The sequence below is a fragment of the Nerophis lumbriciformis genome, linkage group LG32 (assembly GCF_033978685.3).
Source record: "Nerophis lumbriciformis linkage group LG32, RoL_Nlum_v2.1, whole genome shotgun sequence".
Classification (NCBI taxonomy): domain Eukaryota; kingdom Metazoa; phylum Chordata; class Actinopteri; order Syngnathiformes; family Syngnathidae; genus Nerophis; species Nerophis lumbriciformis.
This window is the reverse complement of record NC_084579.2, coordinates 18,169,159-18,182,998: the sequence shown is the minus strand read 5'-3', so window position 1 is coordinate 18,182,998 and position 13,840 is coordinate 18,169,159. Positions and strand designations below refer to the sequence as shown.

General features: G+C 43.4%; 1 protein-coding gene across 4 annotated transcripts in view; it reads right to left on the bottom strand.

The window, feature by feature from the left end:
- Positions 1–13,840, bottom strand: part of znf462 (zinc finger protein 462) — a 90,800-nt gene that overhangs the window by 24,012 nt on the left and 52,948 nt on the right. For 3 of the 4 annotated variants that reach the window (XM_061927263.2, XM_061927260.2, XM_061927261.1), the window contains exons 2-3: positions 7,774–8,057; positions 1,949–7,032 (exon numbers count right to left, since the gene is read on the bottom strand). In XM_061927263.2, the coding sequence (XP_061783247.1) occupies positions 1,949–7,032; positions 7,774–8,017 (5,328 nt within the window). In that variant the 5' untranslated portion in view covers positions 8,018–8,057. The remainder of the gene's footprint in view (positions 1–1,948; positions 7,033–7,773; positions 8,058–13,840) is intronic. The other variant, XM_061927262.2, reaches the window with a different exon arrangement.

Below are 13,840 nucleotides of genomic sequence, written 5' to 3'. Positions count from 1 at the left end.
GTTTGACAGCTTTACAAATAATTGAGGTTGTTATCACCTGTTTTGAAATGACTTAAGAAAAGTGCCAGTGAAAAATGTCAGGTGTTTGAGGCACGCAAAATGTTCTTTTTTTTTTCAATTGAGTTTAGATCGACAAACTGTTTTCAAATATACATTAAAGCAGATTGATAGTAATCATTTCAAGTCTCATTATGTGTTATACACCCACTGACAATGAAGAAGCAAATGAACAGCTTAAGTGATGCATTCAATTGACAATTTGCAGATATTTTGTTGATTTTGTTGAATCAGGTAATGAACAATAAAAAGCTAGTATCACAAATACTTCAACAATATTCCCAAACAGATAGGATTTTATTAATGCTGAGAGATTGTCTTTGCCAAGTTGTGAAGAAACAACTGCAAATGCAAAAATAGTGACCGACCAGCACAAGGATGATTGGACATTTCTCAATGCACACAATAACATTTGTAAAACTATTTTAAGCTTTTCAGTGTTTCCTCATTAACATTATATCAATATATGATGAACAACATCTTAGCTTTGTGTTATAGGTGACAAAGCAAATTAGTGCAATACCTAACTACATTAATCATTAGGAATTAATGTAATTTGTTTTGAGGGCCAATAAAGAATTAAGCTCCCCAAACTCCTGCCTGTCAAGTCGATTTTGTTTTAACTTTATTTTCTACATACTGCCAAATCTCCACAGAAGTAGTTTAAGGAAACATTTCCGGTTCGGCATGCGTGTACCTTTCTTTTATTACACAAATTAAAAAAGCTTTTCATTAACTTATTTACAAGTCGAAGTGTCATTCTTTTCTCATTCGTTTACTATTCTGCTATTTGTATTGCATGATGCAGAGTCACGATAAATTACTTGTGTTAAATACATGTGGGAAGCTACTGGTTTTAAATGAGTGGATGATTTTGGCGTACAGTATTTAAATTTTCATTATGACAGGTGACAACGAGCATTAGTCATTGCATGTGTTTTTGTCTGTGTTCGTCTTTAAGAGGAACTATGTTGAATTTTGTCTTTTTTAACTTACAAATGTTGTTACAATTTTGGATACTCGTGTTAAACAATGTCACCAAAGCGTCAAATCATAAGGTTGCTGTATTTTTGGCATGCGCTTGCACACAGTTTTGGATGTCTGTTTGCAGGGTTCTACAGTCTGGCTACGTCCCCCTTTAGTATTCTTTTCATCTAATCTTGTCATGCGCAAAGTAACACTAATATATAGTGGACATAAATGCTGTTAAAGCATACATTTTCATGTAGAGTCTGAATCAATCGGCGAGTGTGCAGATGTACCTAATGTTGTGACTCTGTGGATATATTTTTCTGGAATACAAAATAACGCTGCCTACTTAAAGATATGTCAAGATACATGTTTAAACAGAGTACATTTTCAAAATATAATTATGATACTTTTGGAGAGGGTGGGACATGGTTTCATTTGCAATATCGGAAAATGTCTATGAAGGTTCTCATTCAATAGATCGCAACTGAACTGCTTGGTTTGTCTTGGAAGACGTTTCGCCGCTCATCTGAGTAGGCTTCATCAGTTTGTGCTCATAGACTTAGATTGGACCAACCTTTGGACTAGATCTGACCAATCCAAGTCTATGAGCACGAACTGATGAAGCCTACTCAGATGAGTGGCAAAACGTCTTCCAATACAAACCAATTGATTGAATGCCCTGAGAAGAATATCAGAGAACCTCCACAAACAAACAAACAAACATCTTGCAGAAACACTGAAAAATGGGTTATAAAAGTGACTGTGGAGCAAAATGTAGGCAACATTTACACCAAAGCATATCCATAACATTATCTGGACAGCAAGGAAGTGTTTTAAATTCAAAATCATTATAGGTCCTTTTTAATTTTCCCATGTGCCATCCCCAAAAACTGCATAGAAGCAGACACTGCTTTCCTACCTTCTCAGTCTTGCTCTGTGGTACATCTTCTTTGTGTTTGCTGAGAAGCTGCCTCCTCCTCTCCTGCCTTGTGGCCCTCTTCACAAACTCCTCATTGTGATTCAGCAGATGTGTGGCGAGCGCAGGAAGCGCCAGGAACTTCAGCTCACAATGCGAACAGTTGAACCACTCTGAGGTCTCGTCTACTGGGTCCGGCGTCATTGCAAAGTCCCTTTTGAAGTCGACACTGTGGTGGTCGTTGTAGTGCATAGACAGCAGCCTGCCGTTGCTGAAGGACAACTGGAAGCATTTGAAACACTTAAATGGCAGCCAATCGCCGACACCGTCCTGCTCGGCTTCTGGAGGATCCTCCAGCAGCTCCCTATCTTCCGTTTCTGTTTCTACAGGACTATCCTCGGTTGTCTCTGGTTCTTTGGCATAGATGACCGTGAAGTAGCGACCAAGCTTGCTGGCATGCTGCTTCTTTGGGAAGACACCAGGGTGGCGTTTAATGTAGTGTGCCACAATGCTCTTCCTGCTGAATGCCTGAAAGGCACAAAGAGAACACCTTCGACTCTCTACGGCCAAGCGCAGCTCCTCGCTCATCTCCGAGGTCTCCCTTTCGGATGGCGGCGGTATCGTCACTTTGCAGGGTTTCTCGCTTATAGTCTTGGATGCAGCCAAACAATGGGTGTAGTAAGCGTCAATATCGTGACGCTTCTGGTAGTGCGCTGCCAAACCTTTACGAATGGGGTTTGTGTAGGAGCACAGAGCACATTTAAAGACGTTGTTTTTACCCTCTGGCTGAGCGCGGACGTTGTTGTGCTTGATGCGGTAGTGGCGAGCGATGCCTTTACGAGTGGAGCAGAAGTACTTGCACAGCTGACACTTGAAGATGGCGTGCTTCTCCGGCTTATTGATGGGTAACGGCGAGAGGGTAAAGTCGACTTCACCAACCTCCTGGACTTTGGCTGTGTTTGATAAATGACTGGCACTGCATTCTGCAATAGGCTCTGTGTCTTGGCCGACTGAGATATCTGTCAAACCCAGTGTAAAAATTTCGGTGGCTGACTGATTGTGATACTTTTCATAGTGGATTTTGAGTTTCTCCAGCGTCCCATGCGTATACGAGCACATTTTACACCTGTAGGCACCATAACCCTGCCTTTGAGTCTTGTTCTTGTCCTCAGCCTCTTTTATCTCAGCAAGTTGCTCGATATCGTTGGCAAAGTCTTCTGCTGTGACTTTCACTAACGGGTGCCTTTTCTGATAGTGAGTGAGGACGCCGTGGATACGGGAGTTGACATAGGGACAGTGGCGACACTTGTACACAGAACTGGGGTTGATGTCGGCCTCCTGTGCGAAGTCTGCTGCTTTGACTTTCATGCCAGGGTGCTTTTTTCCATAGTGGGTGAGGAGGCCATGGAGGCTGTTGTACTCCGACAGACACACAGTGCACTGATAAGGATTAGTGGATATAGAAAGACGTGGGTGGGGGGCATGGGGACTGCTCTCCAGAGGCGGGATGGCAATGTACAGGGGGCAATCGTCCTCCATAGAATTGAAAGATTCTTTGGGGCTCTTCTCGGCTTCTCCGTTAATGATATCTAAAAGTACAGATTGATCCTCTTTAATTGCCCACGGGTGCACTGCCTGATAGTGACTTGTTATGTCAAATATTGTGCAGGCCTCAAAGGCGCAATCCCTACATTTGTAATGTTTCGTTTCAAGGTTCCCCCCATGTTCGATGGTCTCCGGCCCAGCCCACAGCTTGCTGGCCATGTAGGCGAAATCTACATTATGCTCAGGGTGACGTCTTTGGTAATGGAGTAGCAAGCCTTGGGGTTCGGCGTGGGAGTAGATGCACCACTCGCAGTGATAGCCAGCCTCCAGGATACCATCTTGGTAAGCCCAATGTAAAATGGTCAAGGCTGTGGCTTTTACAGTTGGGTGCTCCTTCTTCAGATGCTTCTTGAGGGCGTACAAATATGGGGATGTGTAGGAACATTGTCTGCACTTGAGTGCACGCAAGAATGTAGTGTTTTCAGGGTCTGCTGGAGGAGCTGGGGCAATTGTGGTGGAAGCGAAGCTGCTCGACTGGGCACGTTCACGTTGACTTCGTACAACCGCAGTGTGACGACGGACGAGATCGGCGTTCGCCTTAGTTTCCTTGTGTTTCTTCTGGTAGTGAATGAGCACTCCTTTGACGGTTCGGTTGCCATAATCACAGTGCTGGCAGAAGAAAAGCTCATCCTCACATTTCTCTCCCAGTTTAGGGCTTGAGTTGTTGGATCCATTGTGACAATTATTTTGGAACTGCTTCACTAACTGTTTAGGTGCTGTTATTTGCAATTCATCTATCAGTTTCATCAAACCGGCGGTGGGGGCACCGTGTTTGATATATTTGGCTGTCACTTTTACTTCAGGGTGTCTCTTCTGATAATGGACCAACACGCCCACAACAGATTTGTTGCTGTATACGCAGTGCTTACAGTAGAACATATCTTCATCAGAACCATACAGTGCTGCACTTGATTGTTTTGCTGGGGTCGACGTATTCAGGTTGAACGAGGCGTTGGTGACGGGCTGATCGACGGAGATGACCTTCATGCTTTTCTGTATACGGAAATAAGACGCCTTTTGCTCTGGGTGTTTCTTTTGATAGTGGACCAAAACAGAGTGCATATTGGGGCTAGAAAAAGTACACACATCACAATCATATACAACAACATTGCTTCCCACTGCTTCTTTAAGGGGATCTTTCTCTGTTGCTGCTTCGGGTGACTTAGACACAGTTTTTAGCACTGGACTTGATGAGGACCTAGGAGTGGAGCTTGTGGAGTTAAAACTTTTGGGGCCGGAGTTTAATATCTCCCTCAGAGTTTGGGATTCAGAAGTCTTGTGGGCCTGCTCCACAACATAGCTGGAGAAGATCATGGCATTGTTGATCTTCACCGTGGGATGCATTCTTTGGTAGTGAGGCATGAGGCTTCGGACATTTGGGCTGTTGTATGAACAAAAGCGGCACATGTAGACTAGATTGGGTTGGTTGAAATTGAGCACGTTGCTTGCTTCCGGGTGGTGATCCATGTAGTGTTGATGTAGGTCGTTGTAGTTGTTGTATTCAATGTAGCACTCCAAGCAGCGGAAGACTGCGCTTTGGTCCTCAGGGTCCAGAATGTACTTAAAGCTGAATTTGACATAAGGGTGCATTCTCTGGTAATGAGTGCTGACGCTACGCGCAGACTTGTTGTGGTAATCACAGTGTTTACAGTAGAAACGTGCAGGTTCCTCTGAATAGAGGCTGTTTTCATGTGTGGTCTCCTTACTATCCATGAGATCACCTGAAATGTTTTCACTATCATCAGACATAGTCAAAGACAGCGGTAGGCTTCTGGATTTGGATTTAGGATTGCTTTTTCTTTTCCCAATCCTGCCACCTTTATGTGCCACTTCCCTTGCATGAGGCTGCTGTATATTGTACATGAAGATGGCATTGTTGCCGTTATGGTTTCGGTCCACATTGTCAGCACTCGTGTAGTGGTCTGCCGTGTATTCATCATCCATGTCATCCAGGTTGATGATCAGGTCCTGCTGGCTTTGGCTTATTTTGCTTTGAAGGTTACTAGCAATTTCGTCGATTCTAGTTCGCTTTTTCACTGAGGACAAATCCAAAGGTAAATCGTTGATGGACTTTCTTGCCCTTTTCCCGGTTACTAAGGGTTTTTTGGTGGCGAGCCCTAAAATTGAGGTTTGTGTTTTTTGTAGACGGGTCGGCGATGCTGCTACGTCAGCATCCAGCTGGTCAGCCAACTGGCTTTCAAAGACAGTCGGATCCATGTCATCACAGTAGGAATGCTTATGCTGCTGGTGGACCCTTAGACCTTTCAGAGTGGTGGTGGAGTAGTTGCAAAGCGTGCACCGATGAGGGTTTTGCTGGTCGTTCAATGTGCTGGTTATCTTTTTTCCATTCATTCTGCTAATGTTGCCCCCGTTGACGGGCTCTGCTGCACTGTCATTATGAGGTTCTGGACTATCACTTGTCAGGTCCATGGTTTCCATGTCCGATGAACTGTGGGTCTGTTTGTGAGTGCCTAATTTATGTGGGCTGGTGCAAATAAACGGACATTCTTCGCATTTATATACTGTGGTTTTACCAGAGAGGTGAATGTTCTCGATATGACGCGAGATGCTGCGTCTGTGCATGGTGAGGAAGGAGCAAAAGGGACACTGGAAACGGTTCATGTACTTTCTGAAGGGTACTCCTTTAGTCTCCAGCAGTTTATTGTCCTCGTCCGATAAAAGTTGCTTTGCGTCTGCAGACAGCGTTCCAGTGTAGTTGGGATCATCATCTATATCACCTAAGTCTTCATCTTCCTCCGAGCCGCTCCTGGAGTCCTCCTCATTCAGTACATTGACATCCATTTTAAATCCGCTGTTCACCACCTCCTTAGCGATGGGTGTTTCTGTGCCACTCTGCGCTGATTCAAGCGTTTTCTCCGGGGACTCGTCATATCCATCAGTCAAAGCTGTCTTTAATGTACTCGAGCTTTGGGATGGGGTATCCGCTTTGGGTGAGTTTGCGATTGCATCCCCTTCTGGCTCAGAATTGCAGGAAACTACCTTGACCTGGTCGCTGTGTTCCTGGAACACATGATTAGTCCAACCGGCTTTCTGATCAGTCTGATAGTCACACCATTCACAGGCAAACGTGAGTGTGGCGGGTGAGTCCAGCTCCTTGTCTGGCTCGGCATTCTCCAAAGGGACTCTGGAACTGTCTAATGGAACTTTGCTATGACACATAACATGATGCTTGCTGTGACACATAACGTGATGCTTTATCATCCTCGCTTTGCGCGGCGACTTGTATGTGCAATACTGACACGAGAAAACTTTGGAATTGTCACTGTGCTCCAGGGAGGTCTTTGAGGAGATCGGTGCTACTGCGCCCTCTTGATCGACATTGTGCACCTTCTTGGTGTGGTTTCTCAGGAACGACTTTGATCGAAAGTAACGGACGCAGAACTTGCACTGGTAAAATAGCAGATGGGTTTCAGCGGGTGGCTTCGGTGATGCCTTGCTGGAGCTGTCAGCAGAGTTGGGACCTAAACAAAAGACAGTGAAGTAAACCATCAGCTAACAAATAGGTAAAAAAGCTGAATTAAATGATCAAAATTATGATATATTGCATCTAAATCTCTTAAAGTACAGTTAAGTATGAGCATGATCTATTGGGATACTGATATACAGGATGTCAAAGTTGTAACAATTTTAAAACACTTATTATTAAAGCAATGAGTTATTTTAATCAAGATTTTTTCCATGTGCTTAGTGGCAAGAAATTGAGTACCATTTTCATTTGCTTCATGCAACTAAAATGAAGAAATAAAACTTAAATATCTACTCCTAATTTAAAATATTATCTAAAATGTGTAATATAATGGTATCTGAAATATCAGGGGTGAAATAAGGTTTTGTGAGCTCCTATATGTATTGTCATGTAGTGTTATAAAGTTTGGCAAATTAATGAGGAACAAATAGTACAATTATTTATTTTCTATTTTATAATCCTATGTTTGTAATATTCATTATATTCATGATTATGTTCTATTCATATTATATCACAGTAAAGCGCTTTGAGTCACTTGAGAAAAGCGTTATTATAAATATAATTTAATTCAAATTCACTTCAACTAATATATTAGGAATTACTTCCACAGTTTAAAAGCAGCACCAATTAAATCAATATTTATGCTATTCAATAAAGCAAGGATCATTTTACATAGATCTGAGTCCAAATATTTAACAAATGAACTGTAACGTCTAAATTGATGTGGGAGGCATACTCGTTCCATCTTTAGTCCGTGTGTAATCCTTGTCACGCTTATCCCCCTCTGCTACTGCTTCCTCCTCCTCCTCTTCATCATCATCTTCTTCTTCTTCTTCCTCCTCCTCGTTGTCCTTTAGTGAGTCAGACTCGTCTGCATCCGCCGGCTGCAGGAAGACAGTGTGCACTTCCTGAATATGTGTCTTCAGGTCGTCGTACGACTCGGCGCGGAAGTCACAGCCATCACAGTGCAGTACCTCCATCACTGAACAGGGGGAGCACTCCCTGGAAAGTCAGATAAACCTGCAAAAAACAGACAAAATTATAATTTTTTTACTGATTTCTCAAGTGTCCTGGGAGGCTTCAATGTCTTGCATTAAAAACATTGTGAATGTTTTTCATTTTCTAGCTTAGTTTTAGAAATAGACCACATCTTATTGCATGAATACAAATACTCACAAACCCTTTCAAAGAAAGAGCCATGTGAAAAACATGATTGCTTGAACAAGAAGAATGGCATATATTTTCAAGCTAATGGCCAGTAAAATGTAACACTTTTAAACATTCATCATTATAAAGCTAAAAAACATCTTCACAAAACTGTGCATCTTTGTATCACGTTTCCGAGTGAGCGCAACAAAAAGGAATAATGTTGCTGTGACACATAGTGAAGAGCATATGTACATAAAGGAGATATTATGGATTATTTGTATTATTTAAAGGCCAAACAGAACCAAATGTGTCTATTATATTCATTCTGGGATGAGAATCAGCCCCTCCAAGTCCGAGTCCATGGTTCTCGCCCGGAAAAGGGTGAAGTGCCATCTCCGGGTTGGGGAGGAGACCCTGCCCCAAGTGGAGGAGTTCAAGTACCTAGGAGTCTTGTTCACGAGTGAGGGAAGAGTGGATCGTGAGATCGACAGGCGGATCGGTGCGGCGTCTTCAGTAATGCGGACGCTGTATTGATTCATTGTGGTGAAGAAGGAGCTGAGCCGGAAGGCAAAGCTCTCAATTTACCCGTCGATCTACGTTCCCATCCTCACCTATGGTCATGAGCTTTGGGTTATGACCGAAAGGACAAGATCACAGGTACAGGCGGCCGAAATGAGTTTCCTCCGCTGGGTGGCGGGGCTCTCCCTTAGAGATAGGGTGAGAAGCTCTGCCATCCGGGGGGAGCTCAAAGTAAAGCCGCTGCTCCTCCACATCGAGAGGAGCCAGATGAGGTGGTTTGGGCATCTGATCAGGACCCGAACGCCTCCCTAGGGAGGTGTTTAGGGCACGTCCAACCAGTAGGAGGCCACGGGGAAGACCCAGGACATGCTGGGAAGACTATGTCTCCCGGCTGGCCTGGGAACGCCTTGGGATCACCCGGGAGGAGCTGGACGAAGTGGCTGGGGAGAGGAAAGTCTGGGCTTCCCTGCTTAGGCTGCTGCCCCCACGACCCGACCTCGGATAAGCGGAAGAAGATGAATGGATGGATGGATAATGGTCACATCCTCCTTAGAGGGTGAAAGCAACAGTATCCTTCATTAGTACTGTATGATGGTGGGTTGCCAGGTCTCCAAGGGACGTTTGCCAACTTCAGAAAACTAGAAAAAACTAGTTAATTGTTTAAAGTTAGCCAATTGATCAAACAGAAACTACAGAATGTATTTTTTAATGGAGGTCAGATATTAGGAAGCTTTTATATAAAATATTGTGCAAATCATAAAAAAAGCATGTTGTAATCTAAGCAATTGGCATATAATTGCTTAATCAATCACTGGGAATTATGTTCATTGTAATGCATCTAGGAGTTATCCATCCATTTTCTACTGCTCGTCCTTTTTTGGGGGTCGCGGGGGGTGTTGGAGCCTATCTCAGCTGCATTCGGGCGGTAGGAGTTATTGAGGCAAAAATGGAGTGCACTGCTTGGCGACTACAAGTAAAGGCACTGTTGTTTTAGTCTCAAAATAGGGTTGCCGTACAACATCATTGGCTATGGGAAGTGGCGTTACATCCTCGGAAATGATTCTGGGCACCATTATTCTGTTCAAATCGAGACTGGCATTGAAATACAAGTTCAGAAACTCTGAATTCAGGAAGTAAAACCATATATGTCCAGATTGAAATAACTCAAGATGGAGCAGTATGAAACATGAAGGATTCAGCAAATGCCATTAGGAAGGTCTCGTTTTTAGCAAAGCATCATACCAGGAACAATGGAGGGACCGAGAGGGGATTATGGCCTGATTTATCCCATTTTTATTACCTTTGGATAAGCAACAGCTGGAGATCAGCAGCTCTACAGAACAGTATTTAGAGCCCAATATTCCATCCGATTGTATCAACAGTCCTCAAATAATAAATAAAGCCAGATATTTTTCCCCCTCTTTTAACCTTCTCTATAGCCTGCTCAAACAACAGCTAGAAGCAATACTGCGCCTCGTTTGGTCAATTACAATTTTTACACAAGGTCTGTTTTCTTATAACAGTAAGAAAAACTAAATTGTATTATGGTGAATGAATGACTGTACTGTATGGAATAAATACCGGTAATGCAAAATTGTATTAGCATCCGTTTAGTAAAAAAACGTTTAGAGTGAACACATTTCTGACTTTTACTGGACAGTTTTAAACATTACCAGGATGTATGTGTAATAATGCAGTTACCCTACTGTGGGGGCCCGCAGGCCAAATCCATCCCAGCAATGACATCAGACCAGCCCAAGTATTTTCAGTTGGCAATTTGGGATTGGTACCTAAAAAATACTAGAACTCTTTCCTGTTGATAATCTTTGACTAACATACAGTATTTGGCAGTATGTTCTTAAAAACAGCAGAGTCCTCCAGTCAAGGACGATTTTTTACTAGCTTTTTTTGCAGTAAGTTCTTAAAAACATCACAGTGCTCCTGTCAGAGGATCTTTGACGAGCAATTGTCAAGTAAATTGTGATGATATGTCCAAGCCTTGCATAGGCATTATGTAAATAAGAGAAAAGGTTGTCAAGTAGACTAAGTCAGAGCTAATCAATAGGCGAGGGGAAGACACTGGACCGGCCCACGAGTTCATTTTTAAAAAAACTTGGAAGAGACTAACATTTTTTCAGCAGATTCCTAAAAACATTGCGCACTGTCATATAGAGGATCTTTGACTAACTTTTGGGCAGTTGGTCCTTTAAAACAGAGGAGTTTAGTAACACTGTCAAAATAGACAATTCAAAGCGGAAATCAAATAACGAGGATGCTGGTTCTCAGGAATCTACAAAATAAGAATAACAGTGAAGGGAGAAGTCTGTCACCCAATTCTTGGATTTCTGGAAATGTATTCCCCAAAAGAATTTAGTTGAATATCCATGCTACAGGCTTTCGTTGATCAGTAATTTTTCAACAATTGATGTTTTCGCTAATATTGCTTTAGTACTATAGCAGTCCATCTACAGAATCAAGCCAGTGTAGTCCATGTGAGCAGACCAAGCTGCCACAATGTCCCTGAGCAACCAGAGGATCCATTGTTCTGGAGTCAGGTTACAGCCCCACCCTGCTCTCTTGGCATTTCAACACTGTTTTCCACCATGTTGCTACCAAATGCCAGTTTTCTTGACATGGGCATCAAGAGAATAATTTTAGAAGAAAAAAAGACACCATCTGCTTGGAATTGGCTGAGTCTTGCCAGCGCCACACCAAGTTAATGGCTGAGATTGTGCAAGTGCTTTCATCTAGTCAGCTGGGGCTCTGACAGGCGGTGACTGAGCTGCTCAGATCCTCCTCTGAGCTGAGCTTCAAGGGCAGCCATTTTAAGAGCTGACTATGTGCACTTAGGTGTTCAGCCAGCAGCACAACATGGACCCACGGACCTGATCCTCTTCCTCAAAAAAAAAAGCAGGCAGGGCAGCCTGTCACGGAAAGAAGTGCTGACAGAAATCTATCTGCCAGATGTACACAAGCTCAGCAGAAAGCTCACAATCTCGCCAACCTAACTCCGCCTCTCATTTCTCAGGACATTATCTCTTGCATCAGGAGATTTTCACAGAAAAGGCAGAATTTTGCTTTCTGTGGAAGGAGTCGCAGAAACCAATTGTGGAAAGAAAATCAGGACTGAGAAGCCTCTCCTCTCCTGCCAACGACATTCCACAAGAGGGTCTAAAAATGCGAGGCATGTTTGAACTTCTTTATCTGAGAGCTTCGCAGCCCTCAGGAGAGCACGGGAAGGGGGCAGCAGAAGCCCAACGGGGAAAGGGTGGGAGGAGCAAGGAGCGTGACGGAGCAACCTGGAAGACCTTTGGTGGAGAGCAGAGCAGAACAAAGCCATCAGACTGGGCTTCCCAGATTCCAAAGTCTACTGACATTTGTTAATCACCAACCGGTCTCTCTGCATCGGCGAGCTCTGCCAACGGTCACACCCTCCACTAACACTGACTGCAGCTGCCTCGCCTGAAAGAGGACCTTTGAGTAAGCCCGCATTAAGCTGATTAGATGCAATGAGGATTCGTCCTCAACTGTTGGTTGTTGCTACCATCTCATGTCATCAAGGAGGCAAATATCCATGGGTTACATTTGTGTTACATGTCAGTATCACAACCACTGCGAACACATCAGGAAACTATCGACACATGTTAACTAAATACCCATCTATTAAAGGGGAACATTATCACAATTTCAGAATGGTTAAAACCATTAAAAATCAGTTCCCAGTGGCTTATTATATTTTTCGAAGTTTTTTTCAAAATTTTACCCATCACGCAATATCCCTAAAAAAAGCTTCAAAGTGCCTGATTTTAACCATCGTTATAAACACCCGTCCTTTTTCCTGTGACGTCACATAGTGAAGCCAACACAAACAAACATGGCGGATAGAACAGCAAGCTACAGCGACATTAGCTCGGATTCAGACTCGGATTTCAGCGGCTTAAGCGATTCAACAGATTACGAATGTATTGAAACGGATGGTTGTAGTGTGGAGGCAGATAGCGAAAACGAAATTGAAGAAGAAACTGAAGCTATTGAGCCATATCGGTTTGAACCGTATGAAAGCGAAACAGACAAAAACGACACGACAGCCAGCGACACGAGAGAAAGCGAGAACGAATTCGGCGATCGCCTTCTAACCAACGATTGGTATGTGTTTGTTTGGCATTAAAGGAAACTAACAACTATGAACTAGGTTTACAGCATATGAAATACATTTGGAAACAACATGCACTTTGAGAGTGCAGACAGCCCAATTTTCATCAATTAATATATTCTGTAGACATACCCTCATCCGCGCTCTTTTCCTGAAAGCTGATCTGTCCAGTTTTGGAGTTGATGTTAGCAGGCCAGGGAAGCTAGGGTCGATAGGGGGTTTAGCTCGCTCGTCTGCGGGAACAAACTGCCGCCATTGCTTGCCGTGCTACCGAGGTCCTTTGTCCCTGAATTGCTCACACACTCCGGCAGATTCAATGGGGGGCTGGCGGCAGATTTCTTTGACTTTATCGTTGGAAATGCATCTGCTTTGAGTGTCGCAGGATATCCACACATTCTTGCCATCTCTGTCGTAGCATAGCTTTCGTCGGTAAAGTGTGCGGAACAAACGTCCAATTTCTTGCCACTTTCGCATCTTTGGGCCACTGGTGCAACTTGAATCCGTCCCTGTTCGTGTTGTTACACCCTCCGACAACACACCGACGAGGCATGATGTCTCCAAGGTACGGAAAACAGTCGAAAAAAACGGAAAATAACAGAGCTGATTTGACTCGGTGTTTGAGAAAATGGCGGATTGATTCCCGATGTGACGTCATCGCTCCAAGAGCGAATATTAGAAAGGCGTTTAATTCGCCCAAATTCACCCATTTAGAGTTCGGAAATCGGTTAAAAAAATATATGGTCTTTTTTCTGCAACATCAAGGTATATATTGACGCTTACATAGGTCTGGTGATAATGTTCCCCTTTAAACATCAGACCCACTTACTACTCCTACAGTATACACTATAACTGGGAACGTGAATGGCAGGTAAACAACTTGGAAACAGAACTAAAATTCCATAAAAATTGCAGTCCAAAGTATTAAAGACAAGACAGTTGATCTCGGTCAGGCCTCTGAGTTTTTATATTTCAAAGTGTTTAT